The following is a 24,047-nucleotide window of genomic DNA, read 5'->3' on the forward strand; positions in this document are numbered from 1 at the left end:
AGGCCTTCCTGACTGTTGCCTCGGACAATTTTACCGGCTGCTGACTCACTTGCAATTCGTATGACAGCATGGGGGTGTGACTGGGCACATGCGTCTGGTTCTGGGGGTATGAGGTTGTCGTCAGACAGTGGAAGAGGGCTTCCTGAAAAAGGGATCTCCCATTGTGGATGGCATGGTGGGTCCCCCTCCGCATTCCCGTTCTCACCAACCTTGTTGGCCATTTCAGAAGTGTGGGGATCATTCAGGAAGGGGATGGACGTCCCGTCTTTGAACGTTACGTGTTTCAAAGTCTAGTAAAATCGCTGCCGCACACAGAAAGTCCATTCCCAGTAAACAGTCCTCTTTTATTCCAGCGACCCAGACTGGTAGGCAGGCTGAGTAGGTCTCTATTTCAATCAGAGCCTCCCACCTCCCCAGCATAGGAGTCTTCCCCCCGGTAACTGTGGTGAGTTGAACATCGGTTGCTTGTGTTTAGGTTCCGGCAGGCATGAGGTCTGGGTGTAGAAGCGATGCAGTTGAGCCTGTATCCAGTAGGGATTTAGTCCATTGGCCATTAACCAACACAGGCACTCTACAGCAGTCGGCGGTGAGTGCGTTATGGGGAAGAAGAGCATGGGTGATCGGGTGGTGAAGCGCTTTTGCAACGGGTCGTCTGTCTTTGTCCGGCTCTTGCAGGGCAGAATCAGGCACTGTACAAAGGCGCCGTGACCTCTTTTTGTGACATTTCCAGCAGACTTGGCTCTGTCGGTCGTCCGGCGACATCGCTTGCGTTCGTAGCCTGTTTGGTACGAGGTAGGTCCAGGTGGCTGAACGGCTTGGGTCTTAAGCCATATGGAGACCCGTCTGGGTTGGTAGTCCAAGCCTTCTGTGAGTATGACTTCCACTGCCAATGCTTTATCTAGTGCTGCCTCCAAGGTCTGTGGGTCAGCAAGTCGGACTTGCTGGCGCAATAGGAGGGATAAGAGACCGCAAATGAAGGCTTCCTAAGTTAACACCAAGCGTGTCGCATCATTAAAATCAAGAAATCGCCTTTGTGCAAGGTAACGCAGCTCAGCCGCAAACACCCCGAATTTTTCTCCGGGTTCCCGCACTCGTTCATTGAACCTCTGTCGCATCACAACTGCAGGAGTGGGGCTTCCAAAGCGCCTCTTTAAGGCCCTAAATATTGCTTGCGGATTTCCTAGGTCGGCTGTGGTCACATCCAACAGTACTCTTATTGACTCCCCTTCCAATGCTGAGACTAATTGAACAGCCCTTTCAGCCGGGGACCGGCAACTGGCTGTCGCTAGCAGCTCAAACTGGGCGCACTAGGTTTCCCAAGTTGTTGTGAGGCTATCATAACGTCCCAATTTTATGCGGCTGCCCCTGGGGACGGGGTCTGGCGCTGTTTATTGGAGAGTAACCAAGGCAGCAGTAATGCCGCGTTTCCACTGCAGGGTGCGGAACGGATCGGATCGCAAAGGTGCGGTAGGGAGGGGGCGGTATAGCCCAGCTCAGTTCCGAGGTCGCGTTTCCACTGCCGACAGTACCCTTGGTGGTAGGCCGGATGTCGATCGCCGCGGCAGCTACGTAAACATCGTAAACAACGTCTTCCTCCCCAAGAATGCAGACAAACGTCTCCACCTCCTTGTTCGCCCAAGCAAGCTTTTTACGCGACATGTTAATTGTAAAGAATAATACCTCGAGGCTACTGTTTGTTTGTTTTTATCCCCGCGTCACCCGGAAGTGACGATTCTGTCGACCAATCAACGGAGGGGGGGTGTAGCTAGAATTTCACGGGACCCTTTCAGGCGTCTGGTCTCGTTTTGGGTACCGCAACGGAGGAGTCCCGAGAATGGGGCCGGAACGGGTACGGCAAAGTCCGGGTCACGCCCACTTTTGGCGGTGGAAACGCGACCCGACCCGCACCTTTGCGATCCGATCCGTTCCGCACCCTGCAGTGGAAACGCGCCATAAGTGCAGTAGTCAGAGCCGGAAACAGGTCACGTGGTTGGTTAGCAGCGGCAGCCATGGAACTAACATAGTCATTGTTGGCTTTATTAGCCTTTCATTCCTCATGTGGTTTATTAACAAAGCCTTGTGATTCTTCCATCATGGACATTATGCTGCCTCTAGAGCAGTGGTTCTCAACCTTTTTTGAGCAAACGCCCCCCTGACCTTACCCTGATCCTCTGGCGCCACCCCCCCCCCAGATAAAAAAACAACAACCCCACTCACACTCGTGTTATATTGCTTAAAGGTGTCATTGCATCGTTTTTCATTGACTTTGCGGTGGTCACTAATAGCAATGAATACCCTCTGAGTCGGTTTTGGTGAAAAATATATATCAATAAATATTCATGAATATTCATGACATGCAAATGTATCACCTCTGATTGGCTAACATCACTGTTATAAACCAAATTAAACTTCCAGAGTGACACGCGGGGGGGGGGAGTGCGAGAGAGAGAGAGAGAGAGAGAGAGAGAGAGAGAGAGATGGTTGGATTGAACATTCATTCACTGTGAGTGCGGCGCGGCGCGGGCACGCCCGCAACTCCCGGGATCACGTGCAGAGGCCTAATTAGGCCTATATATTTTGTATTCGAAATGCAACAGTCTTTTCGTGGAGACTACGCTCAGAGCAGCTGGAACCTAACAACAGCAAGAGGAAGGAGGAAGACGGGCTATGAAACAAAATTACATTGTTTTTTTTGCTATCGCCCATGTTTGATTGTGTTGTGTTGGTTATTGAACAGTTAACCCGCGAATTTGGGTTATGTTTATCAGCGATAGAGATCATGACGATAGCTGATGTAACGGGAGTCCGGGCGTGTGCAGGTCAGGACCGAACCGCGCTGTATGACCACTGTTACACTGTGCATAGACAGTAAAAAGTAGCTGAGACGGTAGAGGGGTTAGAAACCAATCAATGAAAAATAGGCTATTTATTTCAGGTAGCCTATTTTTTCACCCAGAAAATTTGAAAACCATGAAAGTTTAAAATCACGTTCCCAGAGCCCCCCTCGGTTGTGCTAACGCCCCCGTTGAGAAACCATGCTCTAGAGATATTAAGGAACTGTCCAAAAGCACACTACATTGCAATGCTCATTCTCTGCATGAAGTCATCTTCTATTTGAGCTGTAATGCATTTTTGTTACTCTGGGATAGAGCTTGGTTGCCGCCTACTTTACCCTGACGATCTTTCGGGGCAGTGACGTCATCGTTGTCAGTTTGGCTGAAGTCCGGTCTGCATGCATGTAGATTGTTTACCTCTCTCTCACCGGCGCATGGCTAACGCCCCGTGCCCACTACCTCCGTCCGTTGCGTGATCCCCATTGACTTGAATGGGGACGGACGCGCAATGCATTGTGGATCCGTCCGTTCCGTTGGAGCCTTCGGCTCAGTCAAGAAGTTGAAAAATGTTCAACTTTTTCAGCAGCGACGGATCCGTCATCCAATCAGATCGCGTATGCAAATGTAAGCACTGTGACGCGACTCGGGCTCTGACGATACTGGAAAGCGGGAAAGCGGGTCATCTTGCATCGCAACAAGCAGGAAGTAGCGGGAAGAACCCGGCGAAGCGATTTGATTGGCTGACGCATGCCTCTGCAAAGACTACTCCCCCATCAGTCAGCCACGCCTTCCCACGTCCGTTGACTGACGGAGGTAGTTGGCACGGCGCGTTACGCTCTGTGCCCACTACCTCCGTCCGTTGACTGATCCCCATTGACTTTGAATGGGGACGGACGCGCAATGCATTGTGGATCCGTCCGTTTCGTTGGAGCCTTCGGCTCAGTCAAGAAGTTGAAAAATGTTCAACTTTTTCGGCAGCGACGGATCCGTCATCCAATCAGATCGCGTATGCAAATTTAAGCACTGTGACGCGACTCGGGCTCTGACGATACTGGAAAGCGGGTCATCTTGCATCGCAACAAGCAGGAAGTAGCGGGAAGAACCTGGCGAACCGATTTGATTGGCTGACGGATGCATCTGCAAAGACTACTCCCCCATCAGTCAGCCACGCCTTCCCACGTCCGTTGACTGACGGAGGTAGTGGGCATGTAGGGTACGCAGCTTGCCCACTGCATCCGTCCTTCAACGGACGACGGAAAGCGTGATGGGGGAGTGGTATTTGCAGACGGAGCCACGATCTGATTGGCTGACGGATCCGTTGCAGCCTGAAAAGTTTAAATGTTCTCAACTTCTGATCGCAAGAGACGGAGCCGACGGAATGGACAGACCAACAATGCATTTCGGGATCGCCCCATGCAAAGTCAATGAGATCGGTCAACGGACGGACGCAGTGGGCAAGGGGTGTTAGCCGTTGCGGTAACATGGAATGGGCTTTTCTCCACAAAATCGGGGACTTCAGTCAGCAAAGTGGCAAGTGGCATGCGAGACTTTTCATCTTTTCTCCTTACAACTTGGTTTGCATCAGTTGGTTTTCTCATTGGTGTGTCCGGCGGGGTGTATAGGTTGAAGAGGTCGGACTTTCCGATTTCTTCTTCAGCCATCTCGGTCCTACGGTAGCAGCTAGTGGTGGTAGCCCACGTGTGTGAGGGGAATGGAGGCTTGGCTATCCCACTTCTGACACCAGTGTAGCGTTTGCGGCCCGACACTGCGGGGGCTAACTAGTGCAAAGATGAGGACACAGGGGGCTGACGTTTAACCGGAGAACTGCAGGCTTTATTATCCTTTCCGTACAACTAACTACGGGGTTGGAGGAGAGCCCAAAACAATAGGGCGATACCAAACACTGGCTATCTGTGCCCGCCCTCTATCCCAACTGGCCTATCAGGCTGAACTAGGGCAACTCCTTCCCCCCCACAAACTCCCCAGCAATCCACCTCATAGTCCTGCTGGGTCGCTACAATCTATTTAGCTTCAGATATTGCGTATCAATTTAGAGCTCGAGCTAAATCTGGGACAAGTGACGCACGCTTGTCAGCAGCAAAAGTGTACAAACTGCTCCCCGTAGTAACCATAGTGACTCACCGCGTTGTTGCCGCAGAACTGCACCCCCGCGCAGGGGATGGCCAGCGCCAGGAGCTGCCACCGCACGCAGCGGGAGCGCAGCACGTCCAGCACCGTCTTGGCCTTCTCCCCCTGCACGCTCTCCCTCTCGCTCCGCATGTCGTCCACCTCCTGCTTCAGGTCGTCCTCCTGCCACAGCCACTGCAGGGCTGGCACACAAACATTTAAACTAACATTTACATACCATCTAAATCAAGCGGTTCCCATCCTTTCTTTGGTCAATGATTCTGTTTTTAGGTCTGAACATGTTTTCGATGGACAAATGTTGTGCATCTGCTTCCACACACATCGTTTGAACCCGTTAAAAAATGCCAAAATATTGCACTTTACTTACTTGCTTACACACTTGTGGATCGCATGGCTCTTTTTTCTGAGGAAATGTGCAACAGTATGATTTCAGTAAATCTAGCTCCATTAAAGAATTGATGAGGCAGTAGGCTAGTTCCCCACACCGCTCTCTTCGATGTTTCTGGGCGTTTATAAAGCAATGCTGCAAGTCAACTGATTATGGGGAGGTCAAAGTGCTATAAATCGTAGTGGAAATTATGTTTCTAATTTCCACCTCACTGGGGACGTGGTCTTGCAATGGAGGAAACTGACTTGACGCCTGAAGGGGGGGAATGCTTAAACTGACCACAAGAGGGCAGTCACACACAGAACAAAAGGCCATGAAGCAAAGTTGAGTAAGTGTATACAAGCGAGGGAATCTAAACTGTCACAGTAGACTGAAAAGGTGGACGAGATTAACCATCTCAAAGCAGATGATAGAAACGTAAAGGACCATTGAACAATTATTGGAAGAGTTTTAAAAGGTATTCATTGAAATCTGTATGAATCAGTTCAACTGTTCCTCAGGAATGAGGAAGAAATGCAGATTAAGATTATCGGTTTGATCCTAAAAGAGACTTCCATGAGTTGGTCGAAGTAACTGACAGGTGGTTTTAGGATGCTAAGCTTTGCACAAGGTCAGCACAAGAATGTGTCAAAGTAGTGTCTCCATTCTGCAGTGTTAAGACCATCAGGTCAGCTGATGCAGAAAGGATTAGCAGTATGCATTCCTCCGTTTTCATCACTACCTCAGTACACCTCAGAGGAACAGCCAACAAGGCAGCCATTGGAACTACACTGGCTGCACTAGAAGAGAAGCAGGCTCAGAGCTGAGAAAGAAGAGCTCTTGCTCAGAACAGCTTTGACAGAATCCAACGCTGATATACAGTGTACCAAAGTAGAGTACAAGTACACAGTGGCCAAATCCCAAAGTGAGCAAATCCCAAAGGTCTCACAGACTTAATTGATCTGAGGAGCTAATTTACTTAAGCGAGTGAGTATGTGAGGCCACATGGGCTCAGACAGGTATATATGGGATTGGGACAGCACTTCACGAGAGCACATGACCGATCCATTTCGATCAATCATAAATATTGTGTTTTACATTTATTTGTCTCGAGGGCTTATGATATCCTCCACCTTAGGCATTTGAACATATACAATTGCTGATCACTACTTTCATTGAATGCTGAGGTGTTTAGTCAACTTTGTGTGGTGTTCCCGGTCAAAAATGACCGCCATAGGAAATGAATGGGTGACCCAAGATTGTGTTCATCCATCAGATAGTACACAACCAGAAATCCACCACACACACACACACACACACACACACACACACACACACACACACTTAAGGGGTTGCGGGTGCGGGCAGGCAGGTAGGACCCAAACGCAGACGGTTTCAAGGAACACGGCACTTTATTCTTGCCTAAATGCTAAGGCACAGGAATCAGGGAACTCGGGAGACAACTCGGAACTCGGGAGACAACAGGGAACTCGGGAGACGACAGGGAACACGGAACACGCAGGACTAACAACCACAACTAACCACAGCAAACCACAATGACAGCACCAGGAACAAAGGAAAGACGAGGGCTTAAATAACAAACACAACGAGGAACAGCTGAGACACATTAGGTGAGGGAACAGTAATCAACACAGGAGGGAAACTACAGGGAAACACACACACCCTGACACACACACACACACACACACACACACACACACACACACACACGCACACACACTGTAAAAACGAAAACTTAAAATTATTGGTCTCATTATGATTTCTGAGTAAAATGAATATAAAACATTAAGTATTCATGTCAACTGTGCAATGCAATTTAGTCCAACCAACAATGTTGAGTTTTGGGTCAAGAGTTGGGCTCAGTGTAGTATCTTTGTTGGCAAGACACAAGGGTTTAAGTCAGACTCTGTCTGAGGCTGGGCCAACTACTGTGCACATGCGCATTTTGACACTTTGGAAAATACGGGGTTTCCTAACGGAATTTTCAGATGGTAAATATTGTGGCGACTCCTACCCCCCGGGGAGTCTGGGTATTCGTGATGCCGGTTGGGGAAAAGGGGTTTATTGCCTTTTGTCAATTTGTTTCTGTTAGGTTAAGTGGGGTTAACGGGTTTGGGGTCTTTATTGTTTGTGTGTTGTTTATTGTGCGTAGTGTTGCCGCCACCGTTACCGAGACTTGCATGTCCGTTGGTTGGTTGTGCGGTGCGCTGTGTATTGTGGGTGTGTGTTAAATAAAGGCAGCTCTCGGGATCGTGCGGTGTATGAGGTAGTGGTGCCGAGATGATGCCTCATGAAACGTCAAAGCCTCAAAGCCAGATGAACCACCAAAGTGGTTCGTGCTCGAAGCTTCAAATGAGTACGCTAGGGACATCTAGTGGTGAATGAAATTATGACAACCCAACCCAAAATGTGATTTTTGCTTCGTGTGCCGATACAACATTAAATCATTTGAGAATTGAAGTCATTTCAGTGATACATGTGTGTGAGTGTGACATTCATAAAATGGCACAGAGCTCATGCTAGAAAATAAATCATTTGGCAAAAGTGTGTCTTAACAGACGCTTTCATCCAAAGCGACTTACATCGGTAAATACACACATTGACACACCGACGGCAGAGTCAACCATGCAAGGCGACAGTCAGCTGTCAGGAGCAAAGTGACCGGGGGAAGACAACACTGAGCTAGGAGGAGCTGGGGATTGAACTAGCAACCTACTGGTTACAGGTCAACTGCTTTACCTCCTGAGCTAAGCCGATCCACACTGCATGATAACTGAGAAGGACTCATTAATTGAATATCCATTAAAGTGTTCTGGACAGTGGTTATTGAATTTTTTTGGCAGAATGATAGAACTGATTTTGTAAAAGGGGAAATGTGGATGAGATGTGGGGGACAGTGTTTTGTGTAACTTTGGAGGGAGGTGCAGGGGGGGTAATGTTTCACGTAGCTCCCTACGTGATGTTTACACAATGTGTGATGTTTCGATTGATACTACAGAAAATGCAATGCTCAAACTACTACGATCACAGACTAGTGGTATATTGAATATACCACAAGGTTGTGATCGTATACGGGACATCTTTATAGTCGAAATCTCCCGCCAATACTGAACCCATATTTCGAAGCAGAAGCCCGAGGCGAAGCCTCGAACGTCACACCCTACGTCATTTTGCCAACGTGAATCCTACTCGAAGCGGAGCTTCGCTGGGGGAGGAGCCGAGATACTCGACACACGCCTCGATGCCTCGACGCAAAACGTAACATCACTAGTATGAGGCACGAGAGTTGCGTCACCGTTTATCCTGTGCTCCCGTATCGTGCAGAACAAGTTTGACCATAACGTCGAACTTGTTCTGCACTTTGGTTTGCTGTATTTAAACAGCGATACTCTGCTCCAGAACTATCTACATGTTGCTTGTTCTATTGCTGTCTGGCATTCAGAAATGTAAAATGGAAGTTTCCAATTATTAATTTTAATAAAGTGAACTTAAAACTAGTTTTGCATCCTTTGAAATGTTTTTTTTTTTAAATAATATTAACTTTAATTTGAAATATTAAGTTAACAACCCCGATTTACTTTTTTGAGTTTTGTAAAATATAAAATCGTAGTTGGTATAACTCTAACTTTCAATTTTGTCTAAAGAAGAAAAATGACCTTTTGTTGGGCTCAAAACTCAAAAATTGATTGCAGTAAGTTGCCTTGCAATTTTGAGTTTTCTCAACTTTTTATTTTTTACAGTGCACACACACATACATGCACAGGCACACACATACACGCACGCACACGCACGCACGCACACACACACCCACACTCCACCCCACGTGAACCCCTTTCAGAATGAACAATTAGGTGTCCTCTCTTTCCCATGCTCATGTGCCTATCCCCCTACGTGTACCACACCTTCCAGACTAAACGTGTAACACCTGTTCCACATTTCAAAGTTATCAATTAGGTGTTTGTTTTCGGAACCCGGCTTTCCCGGGCTTATGTGCCCATCCCCCCACGTGAACCACACTTTCGATACAAAATGTATGATATCTTCTCACAGATCCGCTATATATAGCTTGCTTGTGCATTGCTCTTATTTTACTCTGAACACAATGAGTCGGCGCCCAATCAGACGATTTTCTGTCAGAGAGGCTCTTGACCTTTGTTTTGAAACTGATGAAGAGGGGATTGAAGTTGAACCAGAAATAGAGGAGGATGTCTCAGAAATAGGAGAAAACGATCCTGATTTTGATCCAGACCATCATGAGACCAAACAGTCAACAGATGGCGAGGAAGAGGCACCTGAGGAAGAGGCCCCTGAGGAAGAGGCACATGGGGAAGAGAGTCACCTGGGGAGGGGGAACCTGGGGAAGAGGCACCTGGGGAAGAGGCCCCTGCGGGCTGCGGAAGACACACCTGTGCTGACTTTCCAGTCCAAGGATGGCAAGTTGCTCTGGTATTCATCCCCCCAGGACAATGGAGGCAGAGCAAGAGGGGAAAATATCATTAGGATGACGCCAGGGCCAACACGGTATGCACATCTCGTGTGGATGACATCAGGTCCAGCTTCCAACTCTTTTTACCAGAGTCTATTGTGGAAATTATACTGGCTATGACAAACCTGGAAGGGGGGCGTGTGTTTGCGGCACATGGAAGGCATTGGACCAGGTAGACCTCCAAGCCTACATAGGTCTTTTGATTCTAGTGGGAGTACATCGGTCCAACAATGTGGCGACAAAAAGTCTGTGGGATGCAGTGTCAGGGAGGCCTATATTCCGGTCAACTATGTCCCTGCAGCAGTTTCATGTCCTCTCAAGAGTTATCAGATTTGATGACAGAGCTACACAACCTTTCAGCTGGTGAGACGACAAACTGGCTGCCATTAGGAACGTTTGGGACAGGTGGGTGGAGCGCCGACCGCTGATGAACAATCCAGACCCTGAGGTGACAGTGGACGAGCGCCTGGTCCCTTTCAGAGGTCGCCGTTCATTCAAACAGTACATCCCAAGCAAACCAGACAAGTATGGGATCAAGATGCCAGGAGCAGCTACGCCTGGTATATGCAGGTTTACACAGGGAAACCTGTTACTGGAATAATTAATAATAATTTTGCAGGAACGCGCAGCAAAGCCTGTGAATCCGTGAGTCCGGACATTGGGATTGGGCCAGTGCATGCTTCAGGTCCCAAACGACATTGGTGAGATCCTGCACCAGGCACTGTGAAGCTCTGAAAGAGGAAGATTACAGTTAACATGCTCCATCACTTCTAAACACGCACCTACACTCAGGTGAGCACACAGGCCATCCCAGCAGCCGTAAGACAATTGCAGCATCCCACGGATAATGGGGCGACGCTTGAAGAGTGTCACAGCGACCGACAGACATCACAGCGCAGCCTGTGAGGAACCTGCCATCATCTCGTTTACCCCAAAGAGACATTCCTCTGTTCCACGGAGACCCACGGTTCAGGTCCTCAGTGTGAGCTGTTGACTCCAGGGCTAAGAGGAGGGCAGAAAAGCTGTTCTTTCTGAGGACAACCTAAAGATCAGGGGCCGTATTCACAAAGCATTTTATCTTACCGCTAGGAGTGCTCCTAACTCGCGCTAAAACATTTTACGTAGGAGTTTTTTCTTAAAAGTTATTCACAAAGCCGCTGAGACCTACTCTTACTAAGGATAAATCACACAAGGAAATAGCCTAGGCTAGAAAGGAATTCCTATTAAGTAGTTATAGTGCAGTTAGCAGAATACACGCATGATGACAATTTTGTGCAGACCACAATAATGACGTTGTAGCCTGCACGTTCAAGAGAGAGTAAAATTTAAAAGAAATTAAATGTTATGAACTACCCAAGTGTTGACTGATTTGTGCCAAGGTGTTTACCTAAAATGTGTTTTCAAAGTGATCCCTAAATGCCTGTCCACTCGGTTCCACACGGCCAAATTCCTTGTCATGTTGATCGCCATCATCATCATCATCATCATCATCATCATCATCATCATCATCGTCTGGCTGTGGAATGTTCCTCCGCTTGCAGAGGTTGTGTAGAATGGCACATACAGTGATTACTGTGCTTGCCCTCTCTGGGGTGAGGCGTATTTCGCCGTGGAGGACATGAAACCGACGTTTCATCTGCCCAATTCCTCTCTCCACAACATTTCGTGTATGTTTGTGTGCTCTAGCATATACGGAGGAAATCAGTAAACAATAATAAATATGGATTCAACAAATAAAAGGCGTCAAAGAGCCAATACGATGTGTTTTACGCATAGGACTAAGCGTAATCTGCGTAATCACTTACATGTTATACTTTAACTGTGCTCCCGGTTGTGGATTGAGGTAGGGTGTCTAGAGCCACGTCTTGCATGGATAGTCACTGTCACCCAGCAAGTGACACTCAACTGGTACATTTCAAAAAGCTGCCTCAGACCGCTCACCATTAAAATGCGCGAATCATGGGTGGCTGAAGATCCAGGCCACTTTGCAACAACATCCAGTAGGCTATGTTAAAATTTGCATCAAAAACAACCTGCGTGTTGATGGAATGCAATTTCTTCCAATTATTTTTATGTGCGTCCCGTCAATAGCACCGACCACACCGGGCATACCTGCAATTGCCATGAAGTTGGCTTTGATCCTGTGTAATTGTTGAATGTCCAAAGGAAAGTTTATGGCACGGCTGACTGATGGTTGCGATAATTTTAAATCATCGGCATTGCAAAGTTGCATTTCCCCTGTTGCTAAATAACGTAGTGTGGCCAAACATTTTATTTCGGGACTAATCAGATTATTCCTGTTAGTCGGGGATGTTATTGCATCGCGCATTAACTCCACAACAAGTTGAATACCCTAACATTTCGTCTCGCAGGCATTTTACGATTCTTTGTGAATAGGTATTACTGAGTTAGGAGTCCTCTTGAGGACTTTTAAGCTCTCCTAGACTTCGGTGCTACTTTTAGGCCTAAAATACTTTGTGAATTGCTCTTAGTGAAAAAAGTTAGGAGTCCTAAATTTAAGAGTGACACGCCCATTATTTTTAGGAGTTACTCCTAAATTCGCCAGTTAGGACCTACTTTTAGCCCTAAGATCCTTTGTGAATACGGCCCCAGGTCAAGAGCTGCTTACACATGTCAGCTGATCGTGGTTACAACCAAGCCATTAAATAGCTGGTTCAGCGCTGTGGAAACGAGCTGGAGATCACAGCAGCTTACCCGGAGAAAGCTTTCAATCGGCCTCAGATAAAGCCAGAGAATGGAGCAGCACTGAGCCCCCAGGAACTGTGTTTCCTGGAGTGCAAAAACATCATGGAGGGCATGGACTACATGGAGGAGTTGGATGATCCTACAAATAATATGATCCTCATCTCAAGGCTACCATACTAGTGATTAACAAGGGAATTAACAAATGGGGTGTAGTTTTGTTTACGAGCCTAGTTGAAACACCGAGGGCCCTATTTTAACGGTATGAAACCCAAGTGTGAAAAGTGAAACGCAAGTAGCTTTGTGGGCGGATCTCTTGCGCTGTTGCTATTATACCGGTGGATAAATTACTCTTGCGACCAACGCAAATCTAAATGGGTTGGTCTGAAGTAGCTTAATTACCCATAGGTGTGTTTTGGGCGTAACATGCAATGAACCAATGAGAGTGCCATCTTCCATCTCCTTAAAGAGCGAGCGCATTTGAACTTGAAGAGTCGATTTGAAATTTTTGAAAGCGTGTTTGATGTCTCCGCTGAGGCAGATGCATGACCACATTCAAACTTCAAATGGCTCAGTGTATGGCAGGGGTTTTCAAAGTGTGAGAGAGTGAGCCCCCCCTCAGAGAAAAAATGTCAGCTGAGCCCCTCCCCCCCAAAAAAAAGTTCTAAATACCTGTGTTTTGAAAGCTATTTTAATTATTTTACACATTTTAAACATCTCTTATCATAATTTTAAAACATTTGAAACATATTTTTGAAACATTTGAAACATATTTTTGAAACATTTGAAGCATATTCTTTAAACATATTTTTTAAACATTTTAAACATATTTCTGAAACATTACAACATCTTTGTGCGTTTTTAAACACATTTCTTAACACAATTTAACAACTTTATCTAAGCATGTTTTAGCTTAACCTTTTTTAAATACATTTGAACATCTTAATCTGTGTAAACTGCCAGTTTACACAGATTCATTCAGGGTCCCCGACTCTGAATTTTATTAGTCGAATCAGATCTGCCTTTTCAGTCCAGAGATTCGACTATTCGGCGGGGTTTGTTTACCAGCGTTGCTATGGTGACCTCAATTATTATAAGCAACTGAAAACAATGCCGGTGTTGTGTCGAGATCTGTTTCCCCGTCGAGATGTGTTTCCCCTAGTCCCCGCCCCCGTCCGAAATTACCCGAAGGGCAATTGATAAGTGCTGTGATTTTCAGGCTGATATCATTCAATTTGACCACCGGGAACGCATCCCGTCATTATCTGACAGTAATATTCCAAGCTGTCAGGATGCGTTCCCCCTGTTCTAAATGGTCAAATTGAATGATATCAGCCTGAAAACCACAGCACTTATCTGTTGTGGGGAAATAAGTCAGCAGTATGAATTTGAAAGATGTGTGAGCCTCCTTTTCTATGGAACAGAGGGGGAACAGTATCTGACAGTATTATGAATGAGCACACTTCCTTCCAAAAGTCCATAACATTCAAAATGAAAAGTCTCTCACAAAAATAATATTTTTTATTGATAGAAATCTACCATACAAGATCTTCAGATAAAACTCGCGAAAAAAAGTCAGTTTTGAACCTTAGCTCTCTCCAAAGTGCCTCTGTGGTACGAGCACAGCAGCTCGTGGGCGAGCTTTTTGTGTACGCGCGCTTCCTTCGCCCTTCGGGTAATTTTGGACGGGGGCGGGGACCCCCGTCCAAATAACTCTGGCGCCCCCCAGGGGGGGGCGCACCCCACAGTTTGAAAACCACTGGTGTATGGCAAAATAATAGTGTAGCCCTGTACAAAAACCACAAGTTACAGAGCATAAAAAATAATTAACAGTATAATAAAATGCTGTGTTTAATGTTCATAAATAAATAGAGTTCATAATAATAAAATGGGTTAAAATGTGTGCGGACTGCGGGTTAAAAGCATAAATATAATACGTTTTAATAAAACTATTTACAGTTAAAAGATAAATTAATATAAAGGTCTTTAAGTTTATCAAGTCTAAAATATTTGTGAATTCAGGATATAAAAGAGGAAGAAGCCGTGTTTATGTTTAACTTAACCTGTTACCTGTCACACGTAAATCATTTAATTTCTGTTTTGTTTTTGGTTGTATTAAAACTTCACAAGCCAATCCGAATAAAGTCTCACCGTGTAAAGGGCGGGACTAGTGCAGCAGGTTAGTGTGGGGAGTAGTGAGCACATGTAGAGAAAGAAACCTGACCTGAGAGCTAAGAGGAGACATCGTAGTGTGGGAAGAAGCAGTTAAGTTTTATCGTGAGGTCGACTACTCGTGGTCCTGATTTAAACTTATTTGTGACCTGCAAAAGGTGAATACGATGTGTATGCCTCCATTGTGCTATATCGAACTGTTATAGTAACGAACTGTACTGGATGTGTAACGCGGTTAGCGACGTGCTAGTTAGCGGTAGCATTCTGTGTTAATGTGCCCGCATATCGTAGTTTTGTATTGTGACTTAAGTTAACGCAAAGCTAATGCTAGTTCGATATGAAATAGTGTTTGATATTGTGGCTCATTGTTGGATAATATGCTTAAAGGAGCTGGACGTTGGAGAGAGAGGGGTTTCCAGCAGATGGCCCTGCTGTTTGTGTTTTCTTCCTTGTGACTTCGCCACCGCCATTGCCCACGTGTGTGTTTGGATTGCCACCGCCATTGCCATTATCTTTGTGAGAATATCATCCCCCAATCCTTTTCTGCCACTACTAATTACACCCTGGATTTCGTGAGTACTGACTTACACATGCACGTGCTTTTATTTTGAGTTCAACGCTGAGTGAAGCGGCCAGTACAGTTTTTAGGCCCCACCGCACACAAGCTTCAAATCAGGCCTGCAACGGGTTAACCTCATTTAAAGTGTGTTGTTAATTTGATTGTGTGTGGTACATTGAGTTTGCATGATTGTTGTAAATTGGAGAATCCCGTGCATCTGATTTTATTTGTTTTCTTTTCCTAAAATACATTCAACTAGTATTTCATTTTGTGAATAAATATGTGAATGAATACTTTTACATTTAAAATACAGTTGTGGTGGTCATTTATTAAAATTATCTAACAGTAACATATGAATCAAAGTTGTAGTTTCCTACAACGAGCCCAGGCCCAGTCTTATTGTATTAACCACTCTAGATTTATTATTTAACTACATGGGACAAGGGTTACAATAGGCCTAATTCACACATGGAATAGCGTTTTCTTCTACAACTTCAGAAAAACTGAGAACTTAAAGGGACACTTCACCCATTTGCATTAAGCTTTGTATTGTTTGAAATATCATTCATATTTTTGAATGGTCTTGCATCATTCCATCATTTTCCCCTGAGACGGGAGAAATCAGTTTTTCGTCATTTAAAGCAGGAAGTATAAGGGGGGGGGGCTCTAAAAAACGACAAGCACTCCACATTTTCAAACCCGCCTAGGGGGTGGGACCCACTGACACTACAGACCTATTACAGATCAGTGGCAGTGGGTTGGACTTACGGTTGTATGGTATAAACGGTATAGAGAGTACACCAGTGTGAATTTGCGCTACGGTATGGATTTTTGCATTACCGTGTGACCGGTGTGACTGGTAGATCACACGAGCGCTAAAGAAGCAATGATGTAGCACCAGAGACGCAGTCGCGCACACAGCTTTTGGTCATGTTCCATAAAATATTCTAGAATACTCCAGGAGCTCCAGTGGGAGACCTGGAGCTCTTTATCGAAATGATATAATATAATGTATAGACATCTATAATAATATTATACATAATATGACGCCTAAAAGCTGTGTGCGCCTCCAGACGATATTAAGAATCTCAAACGACTACGTCTGGTTCTCCGACGTCTCTGGTTCTTCCATTTCTGCATCAATCAGAAGTAGACTGAACTGCGACATGGAGGAGAAAGAGATTGTTGCCCACGATTGTCTTTCGCCGGAGCCTCTTTTAGTGTGGCTTGGTCATCTCTTTAAAACAAGAAAATGAGGCGTGATCAGCATTGAGACACAGCTCAGCCTCCCTCAAGCAGGGCAGAACGTGATGACTCATGTAAATCCCCTCGTTAGGAGCATCTCTTCACGTGACCCACCTGTTTTGCTGGCCTCCGTGTCGCCCTTGTCGATGTAGAGGTAGCGAGGCGACTCAGGGAAGAACAGCAGGCTGACGAACTGCACCACGGCCGGGACGCCACTCGACGCAAGCAGGTAGGGCCAGGCGCTGTCCGAGCCCAGCAGCTCTCTGAGCACAGGGAACCCCCGTTAGGTACACAACTACACACACTGACACCCGTTAGATACACAACAACAAACACTGACACCCGTTAGATACACAACAACACACGGACACCCGTTAGATACACAACAACACACACTGACACCCGTTAGATACACAACAACACACTCTGACACCCGTTAGATACCCAACAACACAAAGCCTTAGCTCAGGAGGTAGAGCGGTTGTCTTGTAACCGATAGGTTGCTAGTTCGATCCACAGCTCCTCCTAGCTGAGGGTTGGTGTGTCCCTGTGCAAGACACTTAACCCTAACTGCTCCTGACGAGCTGGCTGTCGCCTTGCATGGTTGACTCTGCTGTCGGTGTGTCAATGTGTGTATTAACCGATGTAAGTCGCTTTGGATAAAAGCGTCTGCCTAATTGTAATTGTACAACAACACACGGACACCCGTTAGATACACAACCACAGTGAACTCTGACACCATTAGATACACAACACACTGGCACCCGTTAGATACACAACAACACACACTGACACCCGTTAGATACACAACAACAGGAGAACATTAGAGAAAGTAACAAAGCCGAGGTGAACTGGGACCTTTGGCACTTTTGATAACCATCTCACCGGAGTCCGATGATCTGTCCCGTGACTTTCCCAGCAGCTATGAAGATGGACCCAGTGAGAGTGAGAAACCCTCTTCGTTTCTTTGGGGCGCACTCACCCAAGTACATCAGGTGCACGCTCAATCCCAGGCCTGGGACACACACACACACACACACACACACACCCATCTCAATGTAGAATGCAGTCACAACATGATGGAACATACCATTGAGATGTTGCCCTGCTGTAGGCCCTCATGTAGACACAATGATTGATGAGGTGAAACGTACCAACGTTATAGCCATAGAGGAATCTGGCCAGCAGTATCATCTCAAAGGACCTCGCCATGCGACAGAAGACCATGAGCAGGGCAGCCACAACCGCCACCACGTTGTTGAACAGCAGAGCTTTTTTCCTTAAAAAGAAAAGAGCATAGAAAGGATGATCACAATCTGTGCGTGTGGTCCGAGTGTTGACGCTCGCTGGGTGTGGGTGCGTGCGGCGCCATGCTTTGCATTTGAGTGGATGGTGGGTCTCACCGGCCATAGGTGACGGGGAGGCTGCCGCTGTGGACGGCGCCCGCCCAGGCGCCCAGGCTGAACACGGACACCACGAAGGACCAGATGAGCATGCTGGTGGAAGCGTCCACCGGGGCCGCGTAGCGCTCCATCCACGTATCGTTCACGAAGCTCTGCACGTGCTGGGGTGAACAATAGGGTCGCTCATTGTTGCACATGTTTAAAATGTGTGGGGTGTAATCAAATGTATAATTTAGATGAAAATAGCTAGTACACATTTTGATGTGTATTTATTTAACAAACATTGGACCAGTATCGACTAATAGGTTACATTATTGACAAAGCCAGAAACATATCTATTGGCTATATAAATGGAAATTCCGTATGGGCAACGGGGCAAGTGCCCAGGGGCTCAGGATCACCCAGGATCGAGCCTTCCCTCAATCCCTTGCCCAACACAAGCAAGCGTCCAACACGCCTCCAATACAAAGTGAATGGGAGGCGGTAGCCACAATCGCGGCCAAGGGTTTGGCCTTTTGTTATCTCTTTGTCAGTGCAGATGGTACTAGAAAGTAGTGGAGAGAATCATCGGTTTGAGCCCATCCACAGCCCCACAGGATTTAGGCTGGCTGAAGCTCTAATTCAAGTGGTGCGAGACTTGGGGTCTGACTTGTCAAACTGAGTTATGATAATGCAAGCAACATTTCTAGCAAGTAGGCTGCAATGGCATCAAAGCCCACTTAAAAAAGAAAACCCACTAATTAGTTTTAGTTTTGTAGGTATTTACAGCATCGATAATTGCTGTGAGGACGTCAACTCTTTGTTTGAACTGATACAGTCTCTATACCTTTAGCCTCAACCGATTGCTGGAACACAATATTCAAAAACAGTGACAATTTCATCAGCCACCCTCTAAAATCCTCTGCAGTACTGGATGAAGTTGTCAGGCAGACTTCACAAAAGCTCTCAATGACAATTACAAAATAGCCTCAGACTTTGATGAGAAAACCCAAATCGAAGTGAATCTGCTGCGCTAGTTTCAAAACTTGATCAACTAGATGCAACAATAATGACTAAGTTGTAGATACGGGTACTGGCTAGGTTTAATCTGACCGTTAGTCATCTACAAAAAGGGACATTGATTTAGAAGCTCTGGGTCTTTTGTGGTTGTTGGACTAATATATTGTCACGTTATTTTTTCGGCAACGGGGTAATCTAACTAATTACTGTTTCCATCGTTACAACGCCGTTAACGTTACTGAACGTTAAATGCGGTGCGTTACTATGAATTAATTGAATAACTGCATAATCCAAACGCATCCCTGGCTCCACACACAAACTGCTAGTGAGAAGACCGGAGGGGTATTCCATCAAAGTCGCTAACAAAAGTGGCGCTTAGTTGAGCTTAGTTAGCCCGGTTAGAACTAACGCCAACTTCCACTTGAGGCTGAAGCCATTCCATCAACGTAGTTCAGCCGCGCCTTGCTCAGGCTAGAAATGATGGATTCAATGATTCTTTTAAAAAAATCCACGATAACAATAGATAGCAATTCATTTAATTATTTAATTTGCATAATTTAATCTTGGACCCTTAGTGAAAATAAACGCTGTTTGTACTTCATTTATGACAAAATGGAGAGGACTAGGCTTGGCAGAACCTTCTGATGGTACACTTGTTTCCAACAGATGGACTTATCTGAAACACCGCTCTAGTAAGCCTGACAGTTAGCCTGGTACCGACCAGGTTAGTTTGGTCGGATTACATGCCATGGTTACTTAGCGGAGATTCCCTTAAACCAGGTTAATGGAACGCAACTCTAGCTGAAAGTAGCGAGGCTTGGCGAAATAAGCCCGGCTTTGCCTTTAGCTTGGTTGATGGAATACCCCTCTGGTGGGTTAAACAACGAGCTAAGCGATTATGATTGGCTAAGGCAGAGCCATTTTTCATGGTAGCCAATCGGAGCCAGTGAGCCAAACACACAAGCCAGGATACACACACACACACACACACACACACACACACACACACACACACACACACACACACACACACACACACACACACACACACACACACACTTTGAAATGATTTAATTTGCTATAGAGTTAAGCAGACTTTATATTGTTTAACTGTTTACTTTTGTTACAAAGATAATAGGCTACTTGAAGTGCAGGACAAACCTCTTGCTATCTGTTGCTGACTTTCCCAGGTAACATTTTTTGGAACAAGTAGTGATAAACTATAACTAATTACTTTTTTAAAGTAACGTTCCCAACAGTGATTGTCACTCTGCGAGACAACTTGAGGTAATTTGATATTATAGAGCCATAGTCTTAACTCTACCCTTCTATTTGCTTCCTCACAGTGTGAGGTGGGGCCCTGTATTAAGACAAAGCAAAACCCTACTGCTGGAAGTAGTCAAACCTTAACCGTGAGTTTAATCCATGACATTTCTCAGACCAGACTGCTAGCCAGTCCCTCCAGAAAAATGCGGCGTTTTTTTGTGATTGTTGCGGCCAAAAATCCTTGATTATGCGGCACGTTTTCTTAAAAAATGCGATGAAATATGCAGAATATTTATGCAATTTTATGCAATGATAATGCGGGAACTTGCAAAAATTGCGGGGAACTTGCGGAAAATGTGGGAATGTGGGAAAAATTCTGCTTTTCAATGACGTTCACGTTGCGTAATTACGTCACTCATTTTTAAACTTTCTGCTAAGATATATATGTGACTTTTTTGCAACGAAAATGCGGGGATTATGAAATCATGCAAGCCCTGCATATTTTGCGCAGAAATCAGCAATTTATGCAGTGAAAGTGCGGCATATTGGAAAATATGCGGCCCCGCATGAATATGCAGACTTTGGCTGATTAGGCGGTGAATTATGGGATCGCATAATCTGGTTTTTCTGGAGGGACTGGCTAGCAGTAGCTCCACTGTAGATCAGTAAAATACAGCCAACTGCCCCAAAGTTAGCCCAGTTCCAAACACACCATATATGTACAAGGACAGTCACTCTATTGGGAGACCATTGCTCAGCAGTACACCATCCACAAGCTGTTTCCTCCGACCATATTAGGTACCTGGTGGGATTCGACCCATGGACCTTCTGCCTTGCAGAATTGTGCTCTACTCGCTGAGCTATTGACGGTTGGCAATGTACAAATAGTTTGAGATAAAATAAATATGTTGTAGGAGTAGGCACTCAAATGAGAGATCCACTATCTGCCATAGAAACAGGCACTATCTATCATAGAATATCAAATCGACTATCTATCATAGACTAAATCCACTATCTATCATAGAAAACATCCACTATCTATCATAAAATATCACATCGACTTTCTATCATAGAATAGATCAACTATCATAAAATACATCCAGTATTTATCATATAGCATAACATTGACATTCTATCATAGAAAACTCTGCTGCATAACATTATCTACAGCTGTAAACTACCCCACATAACATTTAATACAGCTGTAAACTACCACACATAACATTATTTACAGCGGTAAAGAACTCGCATAACATTATCTACAGCTGTAAACTACCACACATAACATTATCTACAGCTGGAAATGACCCCACATAACATTATCTACTGCTGTAAACAGTTTACTTCCCCACGCAACACAATCTACAGCTGTATACTTAAGCAATAGATCACGCCAGGCTGTGGTATGTGCTCATTATACTACTGTTAAGGGGCGTTGTCCGGCCCCGACGCACAGCGGAGGGCCGGCGACCCCCTTCACAGTGGTATAATGAGCACACATGCCACTGACTGAAGTGATCTATTGCTTTTATACAACGGTTACTGTTATGGTGAAACGAAAGTCATAGAAAAAAAAAGAAAAGAAACAAAGAAAGTCAAAGTAGCCGTTTTGTTAAAGAATACAAAAAAGTAGTCCCTCCTGGCTGCCGCGATGCATCGACGGTCGCTATGCAACACACTTTAGCGTCCCTCCGAGAGAAGGCTCCGATAGAGCGGTTCGCCGGCAATTTATCCTATGGAGCAGTTCACTCGCCGTGTGCATAAGCTTTCGTTAGTCTCTCCATCGCCTTGCTCACTCCCGGAGTAACAACATTTACACCCTCTCCATCATCCAACACATGTTTTACTTTGTAACTGTTTCTACTTCCAGGCGCGGAGTGATATGCAAACTTTCACAAAATGATCGGGCGTCATAGCAGTTATGTATATGCTCATTATACAACAGTTGGGAACCAATCAGATCGCTGGATTTAGGTCCCCCGTTGTATAATACCTAACATAACATGATCTACTGCTGTAAACTATCACAAATAACATTATCTACTGCTGTACACTACATAACATTGTCTACAGCTGTAAAATACCTCACATAACATTATCTACAGCTATAAACTACCACATATAACATTAGCTACAGCTGTAAACTCACATATCATTATCTACAGCTGTAAACCACTACATAACATTATCTACAGCTGTAAACTACCCCACATTACATTATATTCAGCTGTAAACTACCACCCATAACATTATCAACAGCAGTAAACAACTCACATTACATTATCTACAGCTGTAAACTACCACACAACATCATCTACAGCCAGAAACTACCCCACATAACATTATCTACAGCTGTAAACTACCACACATAACACTATCTACTGCTGTATGCTACCTAGCATAACATGATCTACTGCTGTAAACTATCACAAATAACACTATCTACTGCTGTACACTACTACATAACATTACCTACAGCTGTAAAATACGTTACATAATATTATCTACAGCTTTATACTACCACACATAACATTAGCTACAGCTGTAAACTACTACATAACATTATCTACAGCTGTGAACTACCCGACATAACATATACAGCTGTAAACTGCCACACATAACATTATATACAGCAGTATACAACTCACATAACATTATCTACAGCAACTACCACACAACATTATCTACAGCTGGAAACTACCCCACATAACATTATCTACTGCTGTAAACGACCACACACAACATTATCTACAGCTGTATAGTACCGAACATAACATGATCTTCTGCTGTAAACTATCACAAATAACATTATCTACTGCTGTACACTACTTCATAACATTATCTACAGCTGTAAAATACCTCGCATAACATTATCTACAGCTGTAAACTACCACACATAACATTAGCTACAGCTGTGAACAACTCACATATCATTATCTACAGCTGTAAACTACCACAAATGACATTATCTACAGGTATATAGTACCCCACATAACATTATCAACAGCTGTAAACTACCACCCAGCATTATCTGGAGCTGTAAACTACCCCACATAACAATATCTACAGCTGTAAACGACCTCACACAACATTATCTAAAGCTGTAAACTACCCCACATAACATTATATACAGCTGTAAACTACCCCACATAACATCTAAAGCTGTAAACTGCCCTTACATAATATTATATCCAACTGTATACTACCCCACATAACATTATATACTGCTGTAAACTACCACAAATGACATTATATCCATCTGTAAACTACCACACATAACATTATATACAGCTGTAGGCTAGCACACAACATGATATACAGCTGTAAACCACCATACATAACATTATCTACAGCTGTAAAATACCCGTCATAAAATTATGTACAGCTGTAAACTACCCCACATAGCATTATTTACAGCTGTAAACTACCAGACATAACATTGTCTAGAGCTGTAAACTACCACACAACATTATCTACAGCTGTATACAAGCCTACATAACATCATCTACAGCTGTAAACTACCCCACACAACATTATCTACAGCTGTAAACGACCACACATAACCCTATCTACAGCTGTATAGTACCTAACATAACATTATCTACTGCTGTAAACTATCAGAAATAACATTATCTACTGCTGTACACTACTACATAACATTATCTACAGCTGTAAAATACCTCACATAAAATGATCTACAGCTGTAAACTACCACAAATGACATTATCCACAGGTGTATAGTACCACCCAACATTATCTGGAGCTGTGAGCTACCCCACATAACATTATCTACAGCTGTAAACTACCTCACATAACATTATCTAAAGCTGTAAACTACCCCACA

The 24,047-nt window shown here is 44.9% G+C and overlaps 1 protein-coding gene across 1 annotated transcript in view; it reads right to left on the reverse strand.

Annotated features, from left to right (window-relative positions):
- The window catches only part of LOC132466066 (solute carrier family 2, facilitated glucose transporter member 11-like), a 29,920-nt gene that overhangs the window by 4,302 nt on the left and 1,571 nt on the right, over window positions 1-24,047 (reverse strand). The window contains exons 3-7 of the mRNA XM_060063096.1: window positions 17,939-18,099; window positions 17,690-17,814; window positions 17,421-17,550; window positions 16,650-16,798; window positions 4,977-5,164 (exon numbers count right to left, since the gene is read on the reverse strand). Of these exons, the coding sequence (XP_059919079.1) occupies window positions 4,977-5,164; window positions 16,650-16,798; window positions 17,421-17,550; window positions 17,690-17,814; window positions 17,939-18,099 (753 nt within the window). The remainder of the gene's footprint in view (window positions 1-4,976; window positions 5,165-16,649; window positions 16,799-17,420; window positions 17,551-17,689; window positions 17,815-17,938; window positions 18,100-24,047) is intronic.

The sequence above is a fragment of the Gadus macrocephalus genome, chromosome 1 (assembly GCF_031168955.1).
Source record: "Gadus macrocephalus chromosome 1, ASM3116895v1".
NCBI classification, from domain to species: domain Eukaryota; kingdom Metazoa; phylum Chordata; class Actinopteri; order Gadiformes; family Gadidae; genus Gadus; species Gadus macrocephalus.